Source organism: Rhinolophus sinicus, chromosome X (genome assembly GCF_036562045.2).
Source record: "Rhinolophus sinicus isolate RSC01 chromosome X, ASM3656204v1, whole genome shotgun sequence".
NCBI classification, from domain to species: Eukaryota; Metazoa; Chordata; class Mammalia; order Chiroptera; family Rhinolophidae; genus Rhinolophus; species Rhinolophus sinicus.
In genome coordinates, this window is record NC_133768.1 from 24,888,753 (window position 1) to 24,905,763 (window position 17,011).

General features: G+C 40.1%; 1 protein-coding gene across 13 annotated transcripts in view; it reads right to left on the reverse strand.

The window, feature by feature from the left end:
• DMD (dystrophin) overlaps positions 1-17,011 on the reverse strand; it is a 2,125,071-nt gene that overhangs the window by 152,061 nt on the left and 1,955,999 nt on the right. For 3 of the 13 annotated variants that reach the window (XM_019710547.2, XM_019710549.2, XM_019710548.2), the window contains exon 1: positions 2,363-2,519. The exons of 9 other annotated variants lie outside the window; for them this stretch is intronic. In XM_019710547.2, the coding sequence (XP_019566106.1) occupies positions 2,363-2,382 (20 nt within the window). In that variant the 5' untranslated portion in view covers positions 2,383-2,519. Of the gene's footprint in view, positions 1-2,362; positions 2,521-17,011 lie in introns of those variants that run through there. One more of the 13 variants, XM_019710545.2, reaches the window with a different exon arrangement.

Genomic DNA, 17,011 nt, shown 5'->3' on the forward strand with positions numbered 1-17,011 from the left:
GAAACCTGTTCACAGGTACATCTTTGGTCAGTCTTCCTGAGAACAATGTTTAATACAGATCAAAATTCTGCATATGCATTAGCACAAAGACAAGCTTCATAAATAATGCTTAAAACATTCTTTAAATCTTTAGAAAATGTTACTGATTTTGACCCTGCTGGTTCCAAAGCCTGGCATCAGATATGCCTCTCTGAACATACTTCCTTCCAACTGATCCCCACCTTTTTAAAAATGTGTACAAATAACAATAATCTCTCTTTTCTTTCAGTTGAGGCCCAGATAGGAGGACCCTGATGCAAATTAAAATAACAAAAGACTCCGGCAACACCTACTTGTCAATAATAAGAAATTAAAGCATTACTCTACTGAGCCCAGGGCTGACCTAATTTCCTACCATACAATTTAAATTTTCTCTCACCTTCTTTAGTTTCAAGTAGTGTGCAAGGTTATTATAACCGCCTCAGAGCTGTTCCTGCTGTCAGTGCCGGAATAATCAGACTTATTGAAATTGCTTTTTTAGTTTCTTAAAAACAAACACTAAACACTTATAGAAAGTAACAAATTTCTACTGCTCTAGCCGGAAAATCGCAGTTGTCTAATTAAAATAAGATTTCTTCTGCCACCACTGTTATTTGGTACTGAAAATATTCCAAACAGTTGCCTTTATAAAACACATCTTTCCATTACTTCCCAGGGAAGAAACTAATCGCTATGCAGCGATATAAAAAGGTAGCGTTCTCTTGCGATTTGCAGAGGATTAGAGTTTGGCTTCATATATAATCTGGAGCCCATTGATCCACGCACACAAAATCATTTCCCTTTAATCTGGGGATCAGACTCTTTCTAGAGGAACCTTGGTATTTGCATGCTGAATGTTGAACTTGGCTTGTAATGCTGGAATACTGGCAGGGTGGGAATAGGAAAATATATTTAAAAGTTTCTGCTACTGTGGGGAAGGCATTTGGAGGGGTAGGTGTCAATCAAACCATCAGATATCCTATCCTAGTCCCATTTCTTTACCCTGGGATATTTCACATTTTATTCTGCTCAGCTCCAGCCAGGGCATAGATGATTGCCTGGGTGACTGTTCCAGCTGTTACTTGTCCTCGGTTCTATTTGCTTTTCAGGGCTTAATTCCCACCCACCCTCAACTTTGGCTAAAGCAATTTCACTTCAGGGTCGTGTCCAATCCAAGATCAAACAATGATGACTGAAACCAATTCCACGGTGATAAAGGGTCAGAGACCTTTCATATAACCGCGATGTTTCATTTGCTCTTCCAGCTTCTCTAAGAGTAACTGTATCCTCCAAAGAGGGGATTTGGCACAAGGAAATTAAAAAAAAAAAATCTAGCCAAAAGAGAAAGGGTGATGAGGGGTTACAAGGATAAAGAAGCAGAGAGACCAGGAAGAGCTTGTTAGCCAAGGAAGAATGTAGATTTCACGTAAAGACTTGGGTTCACCACTTACAGTCAGATGTTTGCTTTTTTTTTTTTTCATGTTAAAGTATTTTATAATTAATATGCCTCCCTCAAGCAACTAAACCCCCTCGACTTAAGCTTCAAATTTAACTTCAAATTTAACTGAGATAAACAAAGTGTCCTGTCCATTTCATTGTCATGATCGGATCGGGAATGACAAACTTTGCTTAAAGACGAGCACAGGCACCTGGAGAAATGGGAGAGAAGGACACTCAGAAAAGACTCCACACTCAACCCCCGAGGGCAAAAAAGGAAAAAATCAAACAAAAAAACAAAAAACACCCTCGATCTTCTGTGGCAAATCCTCGACTTCTAGCCTTTAAATTGCTTTTTCTCTTTCCTGATTTCTACTAGTCTTGGGGCATGACACGAACACAGTTGAAAATGAAGTGAGGGAAATGTCAGTTGAAATCCTCGGAAGAAATCAGGCAGAAAGTTGACCTTTTGGCACTTGCAGTGCAATGGAAGGTAGAGCCGCGCGCGCCCCTTCCTTCTGCGAGGTCGAGCGACGATTTTGGAACAGCCTGTCTGGCTGACGACCACACAGACAGCCCGAAAAGGAGCAAAAAGCTCCAGCAGCCCCAATCCCCGCGTGGGGACCGCGCTGTCCCCTCTGGGTAGGGTGAGAAATCAGCTTTTTCTCTCCGAGCCCGATCCAAAGCGGAAGGGGGCTCCCCGCGAGCCCGGCGCGGGGGAAAGCCCCGGGGGCGCACCTGCAACGGCGCCGCCGGGGACCCGCGGAGGAGGTTCCTCGACGCCCGCCGCCCGGAGCCCGGGGTCCAGCTGCCGCGCCTATCCAAGTTTTGGCCGCCTCGCCTTGCCCCCAGCTCGTGCCACAAGTGCACGGATTGCGGCGATCAGAGGGGGCCGCGATGCACTTACCCTTTGAGCTGTTCCCTCATGGCTGCAAGGGCTCCGCGGTCGGGAGAGGGCGAGCGGAGGAGTGAGCTTCCAGTGCCGCCCGGCTCCCGAAAGTCGAGCGCCGCCGCCGCCCAGGCTCGCAGCTGAAAGCACTGCGGAGGTGCCCGCGCGGGCTGGCTGGCGGGCGGGCGGCGGGGCGGGCGGGGAGGGGGCGCTGCGGACAGACGGGGCGGGGCCGGGCCGGGCTCCGCCCCTACCTAGCGACCTGGGAACCCGGACTCCCCGAGACCCCGCAGTCGGGGCTTTCCAAACGGAAATGCAAAAGAAAAGAAAAAGAAAGAAAGAAAGACGGAGGAGGGGATTTAAGGTAGTCCCAGGAACCTGAAAACCAAACACTGCCCTGCTGGCACCCCCTTAAAACCTCTAGCAAGACTACTTGTTGCCTAAATAAATTACCTAGGTGCAAATGACCTCATCGCAGATCATTAAGTGTGTGGGCTCAGAGTTTTCTTTTTAGAGAATGAAACAGAAAAATCACAAGCATAATTCTACCCCTCTCGATTGAAGATTAAAATGGTGAGGCCGTAAGGACGTGAAATTCAGGTTACACTCAGGGACTAAACAGGCTTCTTAGGACGCATTTGTACGTGTATTTGTGTTACAGCAGTGGTTCTCAAAGTGTAGTCCTGGCCAGCAGTATCAGCATTGCATGGGAACTTCTTAGAAACGAAAATTCCAGGGCCCCAGCCCAGACCTACTGAATCAGAAACTGAGCACGCTGAAGTTTGAGAACCACTGGAATAGACTCAAAATAAAACACCACCACCAGTGGTGTGGCACGGTTTGGTCTTTCAGTATTCTTTTAGAAAAATCTAAAAGGAAACCATTTCCAATGGAACACTGTATTGGAAAAGTTACAGGGCCTAGACTGTTCAAATACTTATAATCTTAGAGTTTGCAATATGATAATGCAGGTTAACTATGCAAAATTATTTCAAGCTTGGAAATATTCTGAAAAGAAGAAAGCCTTCATTAGCACAAGAATTTTTTGCAACCTTCACATATCTTCAATTAGAGTCCAAAGAGTATCTTATGATAAACTCCCTTAGTGGTTTCATGGACTCTTTGTCCATTAATTTTGTTGGCCTGCTTCTCTTTTTATCTTCTTTCAATCATTTCCTTTTCACTCTTCTGATTGATTCATTCCACCTCAGTTTTGAGTTTAAAACATGCTCCCCTTTTTCTTTTTAAACATCCTTTCTTTTTTTTTTTTTTGCTCAACATTTTTTCCCGGTAGAATGTTCGAGCTAAAAGGACTCTAGACATCACTCTCCCTTTACTGTCTGTTACAGCATGGCACACGAGACAAATAATAAAGTATATGAACAAAAGGGAAACGGAGTGTACCAAGTTTCTTCACTACCCTGACAAACCAAATAAAAATGTAAACGTTATCACTAAGGACATGTGCATGTAGGTATGATTGGTGTCGCTATTTTAAAGCAAATATGGCACGTCTGGCATTTTGCCTGATAGACTGAGACTTATTAGTGCTGTCTTTTAGCAATTTTGAGCCATTGAGTTGCAGAGGCAGCTGCTATTCCAGTCTGAGGGGGACACACTAGGATTTGCTTTGGGTCAGGTTGTCCCTTGGTCTTCATGTAAGTTCTAGGTCTGCCTCTCTCTGACTAGGGGAGGATTCCTGTTCTGTGAGGAGGAAGTAGTGGCCTTTGCAACTGATCAGTGACGTAATCTCGTAATCTCTGTGCCAATGGGGCAAATCACTGAAATACTGTTTATGTTTATTTCAATAAAAAGATATGAAGTTCACAGCATAGGCATTTGTAAATATTACAAATCAATCAAGTAAAGGTTTGCAACACCTGTGTGGTGAGTCCTCTTGTGTTCTCTTCCTGTCTTGTGTTTTTGTTTGTCTTACACTTTTAAATTACCTGCTCAAAATTCAGGAGTTCTGATATGTTTCTCTAAAATATAAATGCTTGTCTATATTCTCAGGGTCCAACTAGAAAACTACTGGGAACAATTTATTTAGAAGAAAAAGAATGGAAAATAAGAAATCACTATTCAGACTTTTTCTTAAATTTGACAGATGGCAATCCTCAAAAATACATCTTTAAGTTCTTTTTTAGACTAGCGTTATAGGCACTTGAAGACTTGTTCCCAAATCTTGATGTTATTTTAGAAATTAAATGCTGAAAGTAATATTAAGAAATGACATGGATGTCACAATGACTGTTTTATTATCAATTTCAGTTAAATTATGCATTTTGCTTATTAGGGAAAGGCATTAAGAAGAGAACATAATTTATATATCTTCACTTCGTATATAAATTATATAGTGATGCCATGTATGATGCACACTAATTGCTTATGTATAGTAGCCCTTCTTCTTATATTATTATTACTGTTTTGATGTGAACCACAGGCATGAAAAGAGTCTGAGGGCTCTGCCACCATAAAAATCTGAAGTTGAAATCCTGCCTCCAGAACCTACCCTGAGCTACTTGTGCCCAGTACCACAGCTAGAAAGTGGCAGTGCAATGATTGGAACTAGATACTCTGGCTGCAAGACCCATACTCTTAGCCACTCTGCCAGGCTGCCATGGAGAGATGTGGCTTCTCCTATTGTGGGGGAAGACCTCTATTTTTCTTGTGTGCTCCTAAGCAATGTCACTGCTGGCAAAGAGGACAGGATAGTGAATTTGTTAGAAATAGTGATGAGGAAGGAATGAGATGGGATAAGTTCTAGGAAGGTGACCCCATACATTTTTGTCTATCCCAAACTCCAGTCTTTGAACCACTTAAACATTGTAGGTACTGAAAAAAAATAAAGACCTCTCTGACTTAAGGGACTCTGCTGGACATTCTCCTAGTCTCCCTCCAGCACTCTTCTCTTCCCTTCTCCACTTCCTCTGTGCCCCAGGAGGTTGCACCTCTGTAGAAGTATTAATCAGGCTCTCTTGCCTTTTGGCTTCCCTTTGCTTTCAGCCAATGGGAGGCAATGATGAAAGGCCTATAGCAGGAGACGAAAGAGTAGGAGGAGAGAGCTGTTTGGGTATTTATTCTCCAAGCTCCTTCCTGTTGGCTTTGAGCCTGGCTGTGGCTGAGTTCCTTTGCCCACAGCCACCAGTCTTGTTGGGCAGTCATTTGTATACCAACAGCATTCTCCAGCTTCTGTAAACCATTCCCTCCCCTTGCCCTTGTTCTTTCCCCAATCCTGCCCAGATTTTTGTAAATAGCCTTTTCATTACACTCTCTTCCAGTACCACTTTTGAATGTCCCATCTCTTTCTCCTAGGACCCTGATGGAACAAGGACCCACCCAGTCAAAGCTACCCCTGGAGGCACTAGACTGGTTGCTGAGAGTGACCAGTGATGAATGAGAAAGGTAACTACACCTGTTGGAGCTGAGAAGGAGGCTATGCTCATTCACTGGACAGATCTTTCTAGAAACCTCTTCTGTAGGCCCAAAAGGAACTTCTGGCTGTTGGGGATAAAGGCAAGTTAACAATTATGAATGGTGATAACAGCAGGAGTGTAGCTAACAAGGCCACAAACAGCTTCCTTCCAAGAGCTTCAATGCTCTGCTTGGTCTTTGGGAGAGAATGTCAAGATGGAGATTAGAGAGGTGGGAAAATTGAGAAGGACCTAGTATGATGATCCAGAGTTTGACCTGCATCACCAAAGGAATGTAGGAGGGGGGAGCTTTTAAAAGAAGAAATGGAAGCAGGAGTGTGGCTCTGTAAGATGTGTCCTTTTTAAAATTCACTCGGGCAACGATGTGGAGCTGGGTCGGAAGAGTTTGGAATTAGGAGACCAGATACAAGGTGACTGCGGTATGATGAGGAGCCGAACGATGGTAGTGGCGGACAGAGTGGGGAAATAATCAAATAAGGTAAAAACTATAGGAGCCTGGACTGATTGGGTGTATGAATGGAAGAGAGGGAAGACCAAGGGCAACGTTCCTCAAGCTTGGCCACCACTGGAATTAGCGGGGAATTACTGGGGAGTGCTAAAAAGTTCAGATGCCTGGTTCTCACCATTCTGAGACTGTGATTTAATTAGCCTTGGGCATTGGGATTTTTTTTGGGGGGGGGCATTGGGATTTTTAAGGCTCCCTAAGTGATTCTAATATGCAGCCAAGGTTGAGGATCACTGTTCTAGGGTGACTCCCAAGATTGGATGAGTAATATTCACCAAGCTAGGAATTTCAGGAGGAGGGGGTAGGTTTCGGCAGAAGAGGGTCAGGGAAAGATGATGAGTTTGAGGTGGCAGTGTGATGTAAAATTGAAGGGATCCAGGAGGCAGTGGGAGCTCAGAAGGAAGACGTCTGAAATGGAGCTATGGATTTGAAATGTCAGTGTTGTAGCGTCACAAGTTTGGATGAGCCCACCTAGTGGCGTGTATGAAGGGCCAAGGGCAGAGGCCAGGCTGCTCCTATCTTCCACAAATACATTTTTTTCCTTTTCAGGTTGCTTGTGGTTGCAATGTTAGCCTGATTTTCACCAGTGTCAAAATGAGGAGCAGAAAGGGAAAGGCAAAAGACGGAATGGTTTGCATTGGGTGCTTGCTGGGGGGTGGTCCTGAGGGACCTCATCACCCACAAGGGCAGCTTCTCTCTAGCTCCAAGAGTCTCTTTCTAAACTGCATTTTGTTCCCTAACCAATTTTGAGAATAACCAGCATCATTTTATAAAAATCCATTTGGAATATAGGCATTGCTTCGATTAATCATAATACATATTTTAGAGTAAATTTTCAACATTTGGGTATCCAGTAAACACATAAGGATGCCACATTTCTCTTTGCATACAAGTATTAGCCACGAACAGTGAATCAGACATCTAACAAATGCTTACAATGATGGTGAGTCATTGCTAGTTAGGGCAAATACCATGGTGCACTAATTAAAATATGTATAACAATCCCTTTAGATCAATCTGAAACCAGCATCTTCTGGATATAAGAATATCCAGTCAGTTCTCATTAACTAGTAAATGAAGAGGCCTCTACATTCAGACCCAGAGCACTTCACAGCCACACAAAAGCCTATTTTTCCAGGCCTTTCCCCTGCAGGGTAGCAGAGTAAGCCAGGCCGAGGAAAACTCTGTGAGCCAGCTGCCATCTAAACCACACAGGTTCCAGATAAGGCCAAATTCAGCCTTACTGTAATGTAGTTTGCTTTTAATAAGGTTTTTCAAACTTCCCAGAGCCACCTATATCAAACCGAACATCTAAAAAGATGTGAAGTTTAGCATCTTCACTAAAATAAAGCCACACTTCATTAACCTTACAGGCCTGTGGTTGCTTCACGGGAAAGAATTCCAAGTACCTATTAGCCTGCCAGCTATAGAGTTCCCCCACAACCACCTCTTGCTAAAAATGGATAACTGGTTAAGGTGGTTCAAGCAGATTTGACAACAGCATTCCTGGTCTACCTTAACAACAGCTCAAAACTGTAACTATTTGTCTGCCTTTCCCAAACGATAGTGCCAAATAACAGGAATTTCAAAACTAGGCAGAAATTCTGACACTCCGCATAATCTCCCTTCCTCTTCAGTTACAAATAAGGCTTTGTATTCGATTAGACTCACAGCAGGTGAAAACCCCAATTAGTGAATTCATTCTGAGGCCTTTTTCTACCTTCTTCCCACACACCACAGTTTAAAAAAAATAAGGGAAGTCAGTCTCCTCTCAGATCACAAATAAATTAACCCTTGGATCTACCCAATCAAGCCATTTACCACTTGAAGAATTGTCACAGGAAAATGGGAGGATGTCGAAAAAATGTGTCCTTCTTGACTTCATACTGGGGGTTACAAAAAATTCTATTGTGCCAGATTTTATTGTTTTCTTCAAATCCATAAATACGCTCACATATTCTGATCAATCTAGAAATTACAGTTTTTCTTTCTACCTGAAAACTCAGAAAGCCAATATTATCTAAAGAATGATTAATGGATAGTGTTCTACAAGAGGGAATTATTTTTAAGTTATGTTCTTATTTTGGTGTATTTGAGGTGAGAGAAAATATTAAATTTCATTTTAAACACTACGCTTTGGCCTTAGAAAGTGCACAACGTATGTATTTCATGCTATGTAAATATTTGTCAAAGCAAATTCTTCATTGGACAAGGATGGAGGTTTGGTTTGAACATTCAAAAAAAAAAAAGTAAGACAGCTTCAGTTCTTAGAGTCATTTACTTATAGGTTGTCAATTGCTTCTCTGGAAATATTTCACACCCCAGTTTTATGTATGAGCGTATGATTAAAAAAGAGCAGCTTTGTCTTTTTTAATTGTTTCAGTCCTGTCACTTTTCTTGAAACAAGTCATAGGACTTATTATCCACAAGAAAATACTGAACATATATCAAATAGTAGCACAGCTTTTAGAAATAGTCACCTATTACTGTCAGAGGTTCATTTCATTTTGAGGCCTTTTAATTAAAATGCAAAATTCTACATACATGCCTGCCTAAATTACCCCTTTCTGAAATACTCGAATTTCCAAAAAAACGTTAAATGCTAATGTAACCATTTTTAATACTTATGACTTAGTTCTTGAGATTTGGAAAAAAGTAAACAAAGGAATTACCAGTCAATTACATGAACAAGGAAGTCATCCTAAGTTGAAACAGATAAGGAAAATTAATATTCAAATGCTACTGAATGAAGACACCAGGGTTTTTTTCCCCCTTCCCTTTGGAGATGAGTATCTACCAGAATCAAAAGCATCTTAATATTCAGCAAGCGTAGCTGTATATTCCAGTAGAGGCATTAAGGCAGCAAGGCAGAGCTCCAGACCAATTCTGCCCCTTAGAGCTAGTCACTTAACCCCTAGAGGCCGGTCACTTAACCCCTCTGGAGCTCTGTTGACTCATCTGTAAAATTCGGATAATACTGCACAAGGCCATCGTGTGGTTCAAATGACATAATGACTATGAAAGCGATTTGGAGGCTGGGAATGTTATGCTAATGCAAAGTAGCCTGTCGTGCAGGTATAATTCCTTAAAAAGAAAACCCAATGTGTACAGGAATACAGTTAGGAATATAGCACAAAATAAATTCAGCATAGTCACTTTAACTTTTCATTTTCAGACTGTTGTCTGAGCGGAAACGAGAGGTCCAGGGATTTCAGTCTTTCTTCTTCAGCAATTTGCAAAAGGAACCTTTCCTCCTTTTGTTTTTTACACTTAAGAAGAGAGCAAGTGGGTAAAATAAGTTTGTTTGGGGCTTTTGCAAGTTAAATCACTAACCACAAGCTTGAGATTAGAGTAAAATTCATACCATTGGCTATCATTCTTTGGGGCTGAGGTTAAAATATCAATACTCTTCACACATGTTTAAAGGTGCATTCACATTCATATTGTCAGAGAGCAGGATCCCAGTGTTGTGACAGAACAAGCGAATCCTCCTTTTGTGGGGGACAGTGGGAGAGCGAGATCCCCTACACCCCATGGAGTTCTCTTGGTGGCCACCCTTGAATAGCCAGGATGTGGTAGGAATCCTCCACAAAGACAGAAATCCATAAAAGGGGAAATGGAGGAAAAAACTATTTACCCAATTAATGATTGACCAAAGGCTGAATCTTGTACTCTAGCTCTGGTTTATTTGGTCAAGGCTTTTTTTTTTAAAGAAAAAGATGAAAGGAAAATATAAATGCAAGGAATTTTGATTAATCCACAAATTTCCAAGAATATTTTTCATGTGTTGAATCTAGACAAAGTTTCTGTGTTAAAATTTCTCTATATGCATTTCTTCAAATGACTGCAATTTAGGTGTATTTATGGAACACTTACATATGTCTTTGCTTATCAGACTCTTTATTTTTCTTTACTGTTAGTGAAAACTGGGAAGCATTTGGAGGATGGACAAGGAAATACACCAGTATAAAATTTCAACACCATAATCAGGCTCCCTTATTAGGGGGACCCAAATATGGCCTTCACCTTAAGGGGCTTACAGTCTAGTGGGGGTGGGCGAGGAGATGTACTCATATATACCTAAATATACTATCAAACAGATGATAAGTACAGAAATAGAGAAATAAAAAAATAAGCATAAAAGGAAATGTAGTTAGCTTGATCTCTTGGGATTTGGCAACATACATTTCAATTAAAAGCTAAGCAGGCTTAAAACACCAAGTTTCATGCATGTTATTGTTAGTGTATGAAGAGCTGAATCAGTTTCTTAAATTGAGCTAATCTCTCATATTAATAATTTACTAAGGCACAGATTTTTAACGTTAACATACTGCTGTGTTATACAATCAGATTATGCTTGTTTGGAATTCATAAAAGTATTGGGCCAAAATTGGGTTTTGCATCTCAGGAAGGCTAATATGCAGAAAATACTACTGTCCCCATTAGAATATCAAATCACATTCTTGAGTTAATATCAAGACTCTAGTGTGGGAATTTAGGTCCTCACAGCTTGACTTACTCTCATCCCTTAGGAGCCAGAAAGGAATTGAAAGCCTAGTCTCATATGAATAGAGGAGGAAAAATTGGCATCATCTGTATTTTGAGTATTTTTTTTTTAAATAGAATTAAATTTGGTGTGGGAAGAAATAAGCCTGAAAAAAAGGGGAATGTATCAGTATGGGAATGTATGCCAAGTAGACTATTATAACAGCCCAGTTAAGAGAGGATGAAGGCCTGAACTAAGAAAGTAGCACTGAGAATTGGTGGAAAAGTCGAATTCAAGACAGGTTATAGGAAAGAATCAACACTACTTTTCAACCAATTGATTGTGAGCGCTCAAGGCAAGAGAAGACTCTAGAATTTTTGATAATGGCACCATTAGCTGAGGATTCATATTTGTGTACATCCTACGTATCTATTTATACCTCACATTGTTCCATAAAGGTTTTAGGGCAACTTATGAGACTGTATAAATTTCAAAAAGTAATAGATAAAATCCAGGATTAAGGAAATATAAATAGAATAAAATATTAAGAAGGGAAGAAACATTAACATACAGATTTGAAGACCCTAGTGCTGGATACACTTATTAAAATTTAGCTATGCATACTCACCACGGTAAGAAAGACAAACAATGCAGTGTTGGGAAGGATAGGAGCAACTAGAACTCTCGTGCTTTGCTGGTAGGAATGTAAATGGGTGCAACACATTGGAAACCTGGCAGAATCGACAAGAGCTGAACATACGTATATCCTATGACCCTGAAATTCCATTCCTTGATATATTTCCAAAAGGGATGCATATGTATATGCAACAAATGACACCTTTTATAATGTTTATAACATCATTCTTTGTACCAAATGTATACAACAGAACATATAATCAATTATAACATATTCACACAATGGAATATTATACAGCAAAGAGAATGAACAATTTCATACAATAGTATGGATGAATCCGAGTTTAAAAGAGCCAGACACAAGAGAGCACATGCGGTATGATTCCATTTATATAAAGCACAAAACCAGGCTAGATTAATTTATGGTGTTCAAAGTCAACATACTGTGTTTCCCCAAAAATAAGACCGGGTCTTATATTAATTCTTGCTCCAAAAGACGCATTAGGGCTTATGTTCAGGGGATGTCATCCTGAAAAATCATGCTAGGGCTTATTTTCCAGTTAGGTCTTATTTTCGGGGAAACACGGCAGTAGTTACCCTTGGAGGGTGGCTAAGGATTGGAAGGGGCACGGGGGTCTTCTGGCGGCCAGTGATATTCTGTTTCTTGATCTGAATGCTGGTTACATGGGTGTGTTCACATTATGGAAATTCGTTGTACTTTATACTTAAGATTAAACCTTTTTTTCCGTATGTCTAACATATTTCAATACAAAGTTTTTTAGAGGTACTGAGGGGAAGTTAGGTAAAGGATGCAGTAGCAGCACACGTCTGTTCCACTCGATTTGGGGAGTGGTGGTGAAGTGTCCTGAGCTGGGAAAGATAAGTATGCAGCGTGTAGAGTTAAGAAACAGGATATTTAAAATAGATGAAACACTATGACTAAAGCTTTACAATGGTCCTCAATCCTTATACTATGCATGGGCGATTCAGTCCCTGTTCACCTTAGCACAGAGCTACTGAGACAAAGACCGTGGTAAGAAACCACGGAGCAAAGGGATTTAGTCCTGCTAAAATGAGATGAAAACAATACACATTTACATATATATATATATATATATATATATATATATATATATATATATATATATATATATATAGCTATTGCATGGGTTTTTCAGATGGGAGACACTGCATGATGTCAATCTTCAGCAAACTCCCTTCAGTAGTTGTCTGTAGAGTGGCCCTCAACGTAAGCTAAGGGCATGAGGTGCCTGAGTTGAAGCCTCATGGGTAAGAAGGCTGAGTGGTCTAAGAAGACAACTTTCTGACCGCCAGGCCTGATGTAGGCCTAAAACATGCTAGAGTGTTTTCCCAGACTGCAAGTCGTGAACCATTCGTAGGTCATGAAATCTATATAGGAGATCTTCACTAATATTGTTTTTAATGAAATGGAAAAGAATAGAAAATACGAGAATGAATTACATAGTAAGGTAAGTCACCTTTTGTGAAACTCTCCATTATACAAATGTAGATATAGAGAGAAATATTTATAGATACACATTCATGTCTGTGTGCATTTGCACTGGGAGGATATATAAAATACAATTTTTCCTGTGGATTGGTCAAAAAAGATGAAAGCTAGAGACCGCTACTGCATAGAGAAATGGATGGACTGCATGCTTATTGGACAATGATGCATAAATATAACTTCTTCAGACTAAGATATGGAAGTATACTGGGGACAGCTAGTTTGCTGTTTTATTCCCTTGTAAGGGCTGCAGCATTACAAGGGACAGGAGGGGGATTGAAAGATTCAGGAGGGGGAACAAGTTAGGGAGCCATTCATCAACTCTGAAGTTCTAGCCACAGGAGGCGCTGCAGGGGCTGAGAACATGTTTCAAGTTTTAGGGAGTGTCTTCTCTGCCAGCTGTTTGTTTGGGTGGCTGTTTAAGAGTATGCTCAGAATCACTCAGCCTTTTCTTTGTATTCCCAATGGCATGGTGATATTGTCATGCTGCAGACGGAAAAACATTGCTGCTAAAAGTATTGTCAAAGGGAGTAACAAGCAGCTTCCACTACTATATACAACTGCATGCTGCCTGTATGAGCAACACACTTCAAAACATAAACTAAGAAGTAATCCTTCTGCTCTCACCCTGCAGTGGGACCTCCTTTGAAACCCTTGCTAGCATGCCCAGGTCTAAGCCACGAAATTGGTGAATGTGCGCCTGTTAGAATGGTGACATTTTAGGGCTGGATGGGTCCCCATTCTATTTAATACCTATACATTCATCCTGTTAAGTGTTTGGTGAAATTTGTCTGAAGACTAATTTATATGAAGACTAATAGTGATTATGCTTATATAAAAGAAAAAAAGAGATTCTCATTTGACTGTAGGAACATTTTAGGCAGCATATGGCTATGGGGCGATTAAGCATATTAAGAGTAAAAATAACAACAGCTTTAAGAATAAAATTCTTTTCAAATGTGCCCAGCTAGGAGAGTAACTAGAAAGGAAGTCACAATTTTTCTTTCTTCAGTATTTAATCACAGTAGCATTTATTAAATTCCCAGTAGTAATAAGGGTTAATTAACAATAATTCTCATCAGCATTTTTTATATTTTAAAATCACCAGACTATGGATATGGTATTTCAACCGTTGTCTGTGAAGCTGCAAACCAACTGCCTAGTCTGGCAATGATTACTCACAAAGCAAGAATTATCTATCATAGTACATCTCATTTTACCTACCCCTAAATTCAAAGTCCTCTCCTTCCACAAATGTCCCTGCCGATAACTTTTCTCCACTACCTTGAGATACACTGCAAAATGGCCACAAATCTGGCCTCCTCCCTGGTATCTAGCTTTTGCCATGTGACTTTGTATCTCCTCCCATCAGAGAGTGAAGTTTTTCCCCACCTCTTGTATCTGGGATGACCCTATGACATGACTTGGTTTGGCCAATAGACAACCAAACGTGACAAGCAGAAACTTGACAAATCTCCATGTGAAGGAGCCTGGGCTAGCCTGTTGGATGACAAGACACACAACCTAATTACATCTGTTCCTAAATGACTGCCTGCCAACCATCAGACTGGTGAGTCAGGCCATGATAGCTCATCCAGCTGCTAGGTGAGCACAGATGCATGGGCCGGCCCAACAAAGAATAGCACTGTGTTTCCCCAAAACAAGACCTAGCCAGACCATCAGCTCTGATGCATCTTTTGGAGCAAAAATTAATATAAGATCCGGTCTTATTTTATTATAATATAAGACCAGGTCTTATAATATAGTATAGTATAGTATAGTATAGTATAGTATAGTATAGTATAGTATAGTATAGTATAGTATAGTATAGTATAATACCGGGTCTTATGTTAATTTTTGCTCCAAAAGACGCATTAGAGCTGATGGTCCGGCTAGGTCTTATTTTTGGGGAAACACAGTAGCTGGTCCAGACAACAAAAATAGTCCAGTCCATTCATCAAATAGTGAGCTAAGCAGTTTTTGTGTGAGGGGATCTACAAACTAGAGCTTATAGGCCAAGTCTGGCCTCTGGCCTGTTTCCGTAGAGCCTCCCACTGAGTATGATTTTCATATTTTTAAAGAATTGTAAAAAAACAAAGAATATGCAACGGAGACTATATATGGCCAACAAAGCCAAAATTATTTACTATCTGGTCCTTTATAGAAATGTTTGCCGACCCCCCTGTTAAGCAGTACAGCTGTGTTTGTTATATAGCAAAAGATAGCTGATACACATCTACTCCCGAGAAAGAATGTTAGAAACTAGGGCTTTCTCACAGAACTCAGTTGACACCTACTCAATTTATCCTTGTTGCTTGTCATTTAGCTGCTTGTTAACTAAGACAACATCTGAAATGAATATAATACACAAATACAGATATAACCTGTGAAGTTATTTTTGTAGTGTGCTTCTCAAAATTAAGATTTCTAAGCATAGGTAGAAGACTAAGTATACATTTTTTAGCAACTTTATTCCTAATATCCCCAAACTGGAAAAAATACAAATATCTACCAACGGGTAAATGGATAAACAAAATGCGGTGAGCGCACAATGTGATGTATAAACTATGTATTATGGAATTGTACACTTGAAACCTATGTGATTTTACTAACTATTGCCATCACCCCAATAAATGTAATTAAAAAAGAAAGTTCTTCACAATTAAAAAGGAACAAACTACTGATTTTCAAAATGCTGATATTCGAAAACATTATGCGGTGTGTAAAAAACCAGACACACAAAAATACTGTATAATTCCATTTATATAAAGTTCTAGAAAATGCAAGCTAATCTATAGTGACAGAACACAGATCAGTAGGTTGCCTGGGGGCCAGGGGTAAAGGGAAGAATGGCCTTCAAAGAAGCACAAGGAGGCTTTTGGGGGGATGAGAATGTTTTGTACTTTAATTATAGCAATGGTTTCATGGGTACACATCTGCCTAAATTCAGTGAATTGTATACTTCAGATGAATGCAGTTTATTGTATATAAATTATTCTTTAATAAAGTCGATTTTTAAAGCTCTTTAAGAAAGCATTTGCTCTAAAATCAAATTTAACATTCAAAAATGTATATATAATTGGGCAGAAAATGAGGTGCATTACACCAGGATGTTTATCTAAATATAGGACAGATTTAGGTCATGCTGTCAGTCCCTTCTGATTAATTTTGAAAATATCAAAACATAAGATTCAGAAGTAGTCTTAAAGGTTAATGAATTACATTCTCTCATCCAATAGAGATTGCCTTTAGGGGTGAAGACAGTTAACTCAACCTTGACTATCTACTGTACAGGGAGTTTACTGCTTTTCTAGGTGGTAGATTCTGGTTTTTGGTAGCTCAGTTATAAAATTTTCTTTAATATTTAGTTAAAATTTGCTTTCTTGTAACTTCCACATATGTAGCTGAATCTGTTCTCAGGGCAAAACAAAACAAAAAACAAAACAAAACAAGGAAAAACAAACCATCAATAACCAACATGCAAGAAAATACATCTTTTCTAACTTTATAAATATTCGAGACTCCCTATTATATTCTCCTTAATACCACGTCTCTCTAGGTGAAATCTAAACACTTGGATTTCCTTCTATTTTTTTCTTACATAATATGGCCTATAGACCCTCGGCTATTCTGATGATGTAATGGTGACCCCATATCTTCTATTTTTGAAATTTAAACTTCTGATACAATTCGATTTGACTGAGGTTTGGCTAGGGACTTTTTGAAAATTTTTTTGCCTCCCTTCCCTCCTGCCAAACCTTAATAACTCTGTTTGCTATGCATTTACTATGCATACCAGTTCCAATGGTTCTGTTTACTTCAGGCCAGCCAGTGCTTTGTCAGGCCTGTTGACTTGGGAAAGGTTTTTACATCTATATGGGATTCAATCCTGACTCTGGAGCTGACCAGCCCCTGGGAAGCGCTTTTTCCTGGAGTTGCCGGGCCAACTTCTCCTTCCTTTGTTCTGGCCCTCCTTGAATGCCTATAAAACCTTTTGGTGATATTAAGAGGGGGAAGGCAGTCTTTGTGACAGGGAGTCCACTGTCTTCCCTTAATGCTGGCATTTTGGAATAAACCT